General features: G+C 46.9%; 1 protein-coding gene across 1 annotated transcript; it reads right to left on the minus strand.

Moving 5' to 3' along the window:
- Nucleotides 1–353: 353 nt before the first annotated feature.
- Nucleotides 354–1,313, minus strand: Marveld1 (MARVEL domain containing 1). The gene has a single exon (XM_090346915.1). It carries the CDS (start codon nucleotides 1,175–1,177, stop codon nucleotides 650–652), a length of 528 nt encoding a protein of 175 aa, XP_090203041.1. The 5' UTR covers nucleotides 1,178–1,313; the 3' UTR covers nucleotides 354–649.
- Nucleotides 1,314–10,314: the final 9,001 nt, after the last annotated feature.

Consider the following 10,314-nt stretch of genomic DNA (forward strand, 5'->3'; position numbering starts at 1 on the left):
GTGTTTGGGTTTGGCCTGCATGAACAAAGCCGGAGGCGGCAGAGGCAAGCGGAAGACGGAGAGACCCCACAGGCGTCAGGGTACAGCCCTCAGGCCTTCCAGATCCAGCCCCACCTCGGAAGACTGGCCCCACCCCCAAGTCACGGAAGCACCCTAGGGTGGGCGGGGAGGGGCTAAGCACGGTGTGTGCACAATCCCCAAATAAAACCCAACTTGGCAGCACTCGTCGCGCATGCCAGGGCCAGCAGAGGCCTGTCCCCAGCCTCACCCGGCCATTTACAGCACCTGAAGCTAGGACAGGGACCAGGGTCTGGGGAAGGGAGCGGCCTAACGACGGCCGGCTGGCGGGGGTGCAGCAATAAGATACGGTGGGTGTGTGTCCACCGCTCGCTCTCAGCAGGGAAGCGAGAAAGGAGTTGCAAGGTTTCTCCTGGAGCTGCCCGTGGGGGAAGGCGGGGGTGCCGAGCCCCAAGGCCTGGAGAAGGGTCTGCGCTGACTGCACGTCGGGGAAGGGGGTGGAGGATCCTGGACGCAGGCGGCGGTGGGCACACTGGGCAGCGAGGAGGGTGTCGGGGCGCAGGGGCGGCGGGGAGACTCCGGGGACTCCCCCCGCGCCAGGGCGGCGCCAGCGCGGCGGGCGCGAACGGCCTCACACCACCTCCTGCTTGCCCTGGTAGCGACGGCAGCAGCCGTAGAGCGCCGAGAGCAGGTAGAGGCCGAGGCAGAGGCCGCCGCAGACGGTGGCCGCTAGGAAGGCGTGGTAGGCGCACGGCAGCGGGTAATTCTTGAGGTTGCAATAGCTGTGGCGCTGGGTCTGGTCGATCATGACGCCCGTGGCGGCGCCGTAGAGGGCAGCCGCCAGCAGGTCGTGTGCCACGTTGACGACGAGCCAGCGCGAGCCCAGCACGGGTACCAGCTCGTACTTGCCCAGCAACGTGAGGAAGTAGAGGCCCAGGGTGAGCAGCCAGAAGAGCACCGACACCAAGAGCGCGAAGTGCACGGGGCCCTGGTACTTGCTGGTGGCGATGGTGACCCAGAAGGCGGCTCCGGCCAGCAGCTGCAGCAGCCGCAGCACGCCCAGCGGGCCGCGCAGAAAGGCCCGCTGCAGGCGCACGGGGCCCCGGGCCGTGCGCGCCGGGGGCGGCGGCTCGCGCGGCGGCGGCGGCGGCAGGGGCATGGTTCCCCGGCGCGGGGGCGGCGGCGGCGGCGCCCCGAGGAGCGGAATGGCGGCGCCTTGTTGGCGGGGACGGCCCGGCCCGAGTGCCCGGTGTGCCCGATTCCCCGGCTGGTCCTTCTCTCAGCCTCTCCCTTTCCCCTCCACCCCACCCCGCCTCCCCTCACTCCTCCTCTCTTTCTCCCTTTCCTTCTCTCCACCCCTCCTACCCGCCCTTTTCCCTTCCCCTCCACGGTCTCCACCCCTGCTCGCTCCTCCGGGCTTCCTGCCATCCCTCTTTCTCCATCTCCACCCTGGCGCCCCCCTTTCTCCTCCGAGCTGCACTCCCCGCTCCGATTCTCTGGTCTGCAGGCCAGGGTGGAGCAGGCCCGCACCCCCTAGCTTGCCAGGAGCCTCCTCTACCCGGCCTGCTTCCCGGGCTCAGGCCGAGCTTCAGGAGGGGAAGCCAGCGTCGCCAGTGTCCTCCCAGCCTCAGGCCAGGCCCCTTTCTTTCCTCTTTGTCCTGTCATTTTCCTCCCCTTGGCTTCTTGGCCCAGCTGGGGCTCCAGGGGCTGGGACGGGGCAGGAGGGGGATAGGAGCAATGCTGGCCCTAGACTGTGGCCTCTCTCACCTGGACTTTTGCAAAATCCTGCCTGAGCACAAAGCCGACTGGGCTCAGGCTTTCTCACCTTGGAGTTCCAGGGTGAGGGTACTTTCATCTACCACAGCCCCCAACTGTCTCCCCGACCACTCCAGGCTATGCGAACAGCCCCACCAGGCCACTTTCACATCCTGCCTAAATAACCTGGAAAATCCAGCTCCAAGAGCTAACACAGCCCATGTGTTTAACCACTCAACCAAACTGCCAGGGAAGGGTTTTGAAGCTGATGATGCTTTTACATTATTGTTATTACTGTTCCAGTGTTTTGTGTGTATCCTCACTTAAGCTCAGAACAGCCCAAAAGATAAAGGATTGCTCTTCCCATTTTCCTAAATAGGAAAGCTAAGTCTTGGAGGGGTTCGGTCCAGGACACATGTTTACAACAATGTCTCTCCTCTCCTTCCATCAAATCCAACCTTGGAGCAGTTGGCAGTTTTCTAGAGCAAACCTGTTTGCCCCTTACACTGTCTCACCAACCACAGAGTAGAGGTCTGTCTCTTCTATGTGGCATATTTCACAATCTGTCCCCAGCCAATTTTCAACTTACTGGTTTTCTATTTCCTTCCCCACCCATAATGCCAACAGCAGCTTGTTTTTTCCCAAACAAACTCAAAATGTTCCTCATTTCTAGACCTCATCTGGTAGGCAAACTCTTACCCTTCAATGTCCAGTTTAAATACTGCTGGTTTTGTTCTTCCTTCCATGCTGTTGAATGCCTGCTCTTCTGCTCTGTTGGAACCATCCCTCGGAGATACTTCTAAGTCTGCTACATCACAGCCATTGGTTATCATGCCTGTCATTGCCCAGGCCTGGTACTAGAGACTCTCAGTGATGTGGGTAGAATTGAAGTCTGAGTGGTGCAGGAATGACAGTGGAACTGAGAGAACTCCTCTAATCAGGGAAAGCATGCCTGCAACAGACCTGCAATTGACCCTATACTGTAAAGCTAGTCCTGCATCTCCTGAGAAGCATCCACTGGCCAGACCCTGGTCTGGCCTGCTTCTAGGAGAAGGGATCCTGTATGGCTTCTCAAGAAGCTAATGCATGGTACTGCCTCCGTAGCCCACATAGTGTTTTGCAAAAGTTCTGGATGCATTTTTTGCCAGTCCTGGGGCTTGAACTCAGAGCCTGAGCACTGTCCTTGTGCTTTCTCAAGACTAGACCTCTGTCACTTGAGCCACAGCACCACTTGCAGCTTTTTCTATGTATATGATACTGAGGAATCGAACCCCAGTCTTCATGCATGCTAGGCAAGTACTCCACCATTTGCCAAATTCCTGGCCCCTCTGGATGCATATTATAAATGAATAAATAGTAAGGCACAACCTCTTATATCATCTCTTTGCTCCTCATCTGTAAAATAATTTCACTCAACAAGTAACACTTATTAAATGTTGGGCATGATTTTAGGGGCTAGGGAGGCATCACAGATGTGTAGTTTTATTAACTGAATGCTTACTATATACTAAGCAGTATGGTAAGCACTTTATGTTCATTATTCTACTTGATCCTTATACCAGCCTATGAAATGATGGTTAGTAGCTGATTGCTCACTGAGGGGAAAAGCAGAATTTTTGCCAGTCCTGGGCTTGAGCTCAGGGCCTGAGCATTGTCCTTGGGCTTTCTCAAGGCTAGAGCTCTATCACTTGAGCCTCAGTACCTATTCTAGCTTTTTCCTATATATGTGGTACCGAGGAATTGAACCCAAGTCTTCGTGCATGCTAGGCAAGCACTCTACCACGAGGCCAAACTCTTGGCCCAAGGAAAAGCAGATTTGAAAGGGATGAAGTTGACCATATTCACAAAGCTGGTGGGGACAGTTTAAGCAAAGTCCAGGTGGAGTGTCTCCATATTCACATTCCCAGTGCTTTTATGTCCTTTCCATATTCCCATGTTTTGCTCTGCGCTATTCTCAAGGGAACCAAGGAAGGGTAAGTGATTTGCCCAGAGAAATACAGTGTGGAAGCAGCACTGTTGGAATTAAAACTTCTTATCCTCATCTTGGAGTTTTCCTTCAGTGTCCCTTAACCCTTGGAGGTGATATCCTCCATGCCCTCTGAATGCTGTTCTTGACTAAGTTTGAGGTTTGGGTTGGCAGCTAGAGGGTAAATCTGGGTGCTGGACTGGATAATAGAATTTCTGTGAGCAGGGAAACTAAGTGATGCAGGGAAGAGAATCCTCTTCTAAAAAAGGGATCAGGAGCTATGCTGGTTAGTGTGCCACCTGGTGGTATACCAAGTTTCAGCTACTGGAGACAAGCCTAGCTCCTTAGAAGGAAGCATTCCGCAGCGGCTTTGGGATCATGGTATTTTTAGCCTCTGGAATCCTGAAAACATTCCAAGGGGTGGTAGAACACATTTTCTGGAAAATCATAGCCATGCAGGAAAAAATCTGGATTCCATCCAACTCAGTAGATCTGGTCTAAGCACCAGCTGGATACGAACACCTGACTGTGGTCCTGAGCTCAAACGTTGGTACTCCCACTGGAAGCGGAAGGATGCTTGTAGACATTAAAGTGGTAGAAAGGAGGGTTATACAGGAAATTCAAAGGGGAAGGAGGACTGGAGAATCTCCGAGAGCACAGTGTCATTGAAGGATGAAAAGACTTTGGACAAGCAGAAACAGGAGATAATTACTGTCTTAATAAATGTCCTAGGCAGAGGGAAAGGTGCAAGCTAAAGCAGGGCCTAGGCTGCTCAGAGAATAAAATAGTATGCTTATTTGGTTGATTCTCTAAACTCCAGGGCAGTGATTCCGGATGTCCAGAAGCCTTGTCAAGGAAGAAGGTGCTGCCAATCTCATGACTGGCACATATTATAAATGAACAAACTAACCGCACTGATGTGAGCCCGTTGCTGTGCGGTGAGATTTTGATGGAAAGAATTGCTTTGGATATTTCCATGATGGTGGGCAGGGCTCTGTGAGTGTATGGATGGTCTGAATAAAGGCATCATGAGAAAGAAGGGCAAATCCATATTTAGAATATGCACCAATGGCACTAAAGACAAACTTTTGCCCCTTCATGGTAAAAAGGGTACAGTAAAGTATATTTGCTTCAGGTAGTTGGTGAATGGTACCATATTCAGGGACTTTGTGTAACTCTCTGGTACTCACAGAAAAGGCACACAGCAATAGTGGTATCTAGGTGAGCTTTGGTAAGAAGTTTATAGAGTTATAAACCCATAGGTAGCCTCCATCTCTACCACCATAGTCCCCTTAGTCACAAAAAGACTAGACTGACTGTCTAGTCTGCTCTCTGCCATAAATAAGTCTGGGTCACCTTGATAACCATAAAGTATCATGCTGCTTTGTACCATTGATAATAATGTGTTGGGTTGGCCTGTTAATCAGGAAATAAGTTGTTTAGATGCCTTGGTAAAATGTATGTGGACCACATAATAGGAAATAACCTCCATAAAGGTTTAACTCCATTCAGGAGTTAAAGCTGGGTGCGGTGGTTCACACCTGTAATCCTAGCTACTCAGGAGGCTGAGATCTGAGGATCAAGGTTCAAAGCCAGCTCAGGCACAAAAGACCATGTGGGGCTGTGGCTCCAGGGGTAGGGTGGTAGCCCAGGTCCAGAGTTCAAGCCCATGACAAAAAAAAAATTCCAGAATTAGCCAATTTAGTGAAGTGAACCCATTAGCACACAATGCCTTATAGACACCGACACTCCATCCCCTCCACCTCAATAGATGAGGCACAGTGGGGAAGAAGGGCGAGCCCATATATACCACACTTAAGTGAAACTTCAACTCATTCATTAGATCATGCCAAGGTTACACCCCTAATTTTTAAAATTAGGACTAGGGTAGGAGAAGACTCAGCATGCTTGACAAGCCACTTTACCACTTATGCCTCCCGACTCAGAAGATCCAATGATTCTCAGTGTCCTGGCAATTAGAGATTGCTCATCAACCAGTCAGACCTCCCTCCTCCTGCTCTTTCTTCTGTTAGAAGCAAGTTCGTTCAGGTAGCCAATAGCAATGCGCTCCCTGAGCCATGGGAATGAGTCATGATTGGCTTCAGATTATCACAGTACTTTGATTCCTCTTATACAATGACCGTTTTAAGACTGAATATAAGGATACAGTTCCAGCTGACAAAATGTGAGGATAAATTCAACGGACGAAGGTGAGGAAAGAAATGTCCTTATTAAATAAATCTGGATTGTGGACACTGTCAGAAAATGAGAAGATAAACCCTGTATTTGCAAAAGACATGTCTGGTAAAAGACTTCTCCAAAACACCTAAAGAACTCTACTAAAACACCTACTAAAATGGGCAAAATCCAAAACATTAACACCAAAGGTTGACAAGGATGTGGAACAACAGGAATGAATTCTCACTCCCTGGTGAGAATATGAGACAATTCAGCCTCTCTGACCTTTTTTTTTTTTTTTGAAAGAGTGTATATAAAGCTGGGCACTGGTGAGTGACACCTTAATCCCAGCTACCCAGAATGGGCAGACAAATCTGCAAGACTCTTATCTCCAATTAACCAGAAGGAAAAAAAAAAAACCGGACTGGAAAGGTGCCTTGATGGCATATTATGAGGTAATGCTAATTGCTTGTATGTAAATATATCAATATTGAAACCTAACGTCTATCATCTTGTAGGTATGAATTAATGTTCACCAAGCATGTATTTTGTATCTTGTTGCATTATGCACTGCAACTAATAAGCCAAGGAATCGACATATATCAGGGCATGTACTGTTTCCCAAAACCACAAAGAATAAATTATTAATAAATTATTTAATATTAATTATATAGTTTAATACTTGCTAATTTTACTACACTCTTTTGTTATGTATATGGAGGGAAGTCAAAGGGATTATAAATACAATCTTAGTGAATTTTAAAATCATATATTTGGGAATGTGGCCTAGTGGTAGAGTGCTTGCCTAGCATGCATAAAGCCTTGGGTTCGATTCCACAGTACCACATACACAGAAAAAGCTGGAAGTGGTACTGTGGCTCAAGTGACAGAGTGCTAGCCTTGAGAAAAAAGTGTCCAAGTCCAGTGCCCAGGCCCTGAGTTCAAGCCCCAGTACTGGCACAAAAAAAACCCAAAATAAACAAATTGCTTAATCAGCAGCTCAACCAACCAGGTGCTGGTGGCTCACACCCGTAATCCTAGCTCCTCAGGAGACCTGAGGATCCAGGTTCAAAGTCAGCCCAGGCACAGCCAACAGAAAAAAAAAAGTGTCCTAATGGTATATGTGTTCTCTGTCATCTGGTGACCATTTCTTTATTGTTAATGTATTCCCCTATTTAAGTCTAGCTGGCAAATTAAAAAAAAAACTATCTTATTTAAAGTATCCAACCCTGTGTACTGGCTAGTTCCTGTGGTTATTTAAACACTTATTCAAACAGTGTTGGAAGGTAAGGTCTAATTAGAGTGATTAAGACACAAGCATTCAGTCCTCACAAATGCATTAATGATGATATTGCAGGAGTAGGTTACTTATTATGGGTGAGTTTAGTACCATGTATCCGTCTGTCTTTCTGAGTGTGCCATCCTCTCTCTCTGGCATTTTGATTTAGGATGTCCTAGCCTCTAGAACTGGCTTGGGTATATTGTTATAACAGCTCAAGCACATTACTGTGACACTAACCTTTAATTCATATAAATGGTTTAATATTTTAGTGCTTCTAGAATGTATCATTTGTCCATAGGACTTTACTATTTACAGCCTGTCCACATTATAAATTCAGGTAAGAAGACTGGTGTGGACGTTTCTTATGTAATATAAACAGAAGGGTGTTTGTAAGGAGAGTTTGGCATAACCATGATCATTGAACAAGAATAACAGAATTTGCTCACCTGTTACACTACTACTTGTCAGCGGGGTGTGAAAGTTCTCTTTGCCCTCCCTAGGAAAGGACACAGGGCAATAGGAAAACTGTCACGGTGGGCCAGAACTGTATAGGACAGGGGGCCACAGGAATGGACTCCTGTGCTGGTTTACCATCTTTTCAAGATACAGTCATTCCCCAGTATCTGGGGGCTGTCGGGAGTTAAGTCAGGTTCTAGGATCCCCATGAATACTAAAACCTGTACATGTCCAAGTTGCTTATAAAATGTCCTAGAATTGGGGCTGGTCGACACTTGCCTACCATGAACAAAGTCTTGAGTTTGATCCCTAATGCCACAAACGAACAGTAACAGGAAGATGTACACAATCAGGACAGATCCATGTTTTCCAAATAGTTTCAGTCTGTGGTTGGTAGAAGCACTCTGCCTGTGAAGCACTCATCCTTAATAGCAACACAGAGACTATTCCCTTTTTATTTGTAAAATTTGATTTGCAGTGCTGGGACCCAAACTCAGAGCCTCATTTACATGAAACATGTACTCTACCACTGAATTACATCTTCAGTCTTGATTGTTCCCATATTAAAGATGACAGTTGGAAACAGAAAGGTGCGGTCCCTTACTTAAAGGAATGAACCCCTTTCCTAACTTACTTCCTTTCAGCACCCAGATGAACCACATCAGATCCCAAATATGTGCCTATATACCCTTATACAAATATTCTTCCCGATTCTCAACCAAATGGAAAAAGTGCATAAAAGCATTCCAGCTAAAACTCCACTGAAAGCCCTTGTTGCTCAATCTCCTTGCATGTTATTGTCAGACTTCACAAAACCACTGTCATGGCAGTCTGCCTGGAAACAAGTGGCTGATGGGTAATGACTGCTCTATTACAAAATAAGTCAGAGTTACAAAACTAAATTTTGATAAAATGTTTGATACTTTTTTTTGCCAGTCCTGAGCTTGAGCTCAGGGCCTGAGCACTGTCCTCGAACTTTCTCAAGGCTGGAGCTCTATCATTTGAGCCTCAGTACTACTTCCAGCTTTTTTCTATGTACGTGGTACTGAGGAATCGAACCCTGGTCTTCGTGCATGCTAGGCAAGCACTCTACCACTAGGCCAAACTTCCAGCCTTTGATACTTTTTAAAATCAAGGATATTTGCATTCATTTTTACTTTTTAAAAGAACATACTAAGCTAAGATGTTTATCTTATCAAAATTTGTTGTTGTTGTGCTCATTTATTGGTTTTTGCCATGAGAAGAGTTCTTCATTCATTTCACCCTAATTTGGGTCCTAGCTAAACTAAATCTCAGCCTGAGTGATACCAAGTGACATTGCTTAGTGTCAATGTTCTCTACATAGTGCCCTTTATTGGATGTTATTGTTTCCTGCATCTTTCTGTGAGTTCCACATGTCCCCATGTCTGGTAAGGATTCACATGGCAGACACAACTATGAAAGTACTTCATCTTCTCATCAGAAATACTGAATCATAAAGCTTGTGACAATGGCAACGATTCCAAGTGTGGTAAATACAGTCACGTCCTTGAAGACATCAGATATTCTCTACCCAATCTGAGTCACATCTGACTCAGAAACCACAAGTTTCTCACCTTGGTGTGCTCATCTGAGCTGATGGCTTGGAGAATCTTAGTTACTCCAAGTGCTGAGGTGCCTGGTTTTCCCATTGCTTAGAGGGAGTGAGGAGGAGTCCTTAGCTCAAAAGTCCAGCCTGTAAATTTAAGAATCAGTAGCAAGAGCAAGGAATGTGCCTTAGTGATAGAATGCTTACTCTAGGATGCATAAAGCCCTGGGTTTGATTCCTCAGTACTACATAAACAGAGAAGGCCAGAAGTGGCACTGTGGCTCAAGGTAGTACTCTAGCCTTGAGCACAGAGAAGCTCAGGAACAGAGCCCAGACCCTGAATTGAAGGCCCAGGACTAGCAAAAGCAAAACAAAAAACAAAACAAAAAATCTGCTGCACACTCATAAGGCTAGAGATTGTTAAAAGACTGTGACAATTCTTTCCACTGGAGATGAATGTTGACGATCTCTGTTTCTGTGTCTTTTTTCTGTTGTTTGTTTGTTTTATTCCACTTTCCTGGAACTTTGGAATGGCAGAAAAACCACATTAAAACCCTTTTGTTGAAACTTAAGGATATAATGCTTACTGATGCTGAGGGAAAAAGAAAGGCAAATGTAGACCACAAGAAGAGGAATGTTTCTCAAACATTTCTTTGACGTCCCTGCAAGAAGGGGCCACATATTCCAACTTTTACCATTTCTCTTGTGGAACTTTTGTTGAAGAAAAGGGAAATTTGTGTGGCTAGCTTTGAGATGAGAAAAAAGGGAGACTCTGCTACCTGTATCAGGCACCCTTGCTGACTATTTCTGCTCATACATGCAACCCCTCATTTTTCAAGGTGGAGAAAAAAAAATTTTATCAAGAGCCTCATGGGAGACCATGCTTCCACTCCTGCCCTCTCCAGCCCAAGTTCCAAACTTCAGCTGAAGTATCCTTCCAACAACTGCACATACACCACTAGGATAAAATATGTCATCTGTAAGGGGCTGACTGGTATTACTGGCACATAGTGAGAGCCATACAATACCTATTCAATAAATATATATAGCCAGGCACAGGTAACACTGGCTGAGGCTGAGATCTGAGCATCA

This window comes from Megascapheus bottae, chromosome 15 (assembly GCF_031878675.1).
Source record: "Megascapheus bottae isolate mThoBot1 chromosome 15, mThoBot2.hap1, whole genome shotgun sequence".
NCBI classification, from domain to species: Eukaryota; Metazoa; Chordata; class Mammalia; order Rodentia; family Geomyidae; genus Megascapheus; species Megascapheus bottae.

What these genes read in the sequence shown, in the direction of transcription:
- Marveld1 (XM_090346915.1), bottom strand. Translation starts at nt 1,177, where the DNA reads ATGCCCCTGCCGCCGCCGCCGCCGCGCGAGCCGCCGCCCCCGGCGCGC.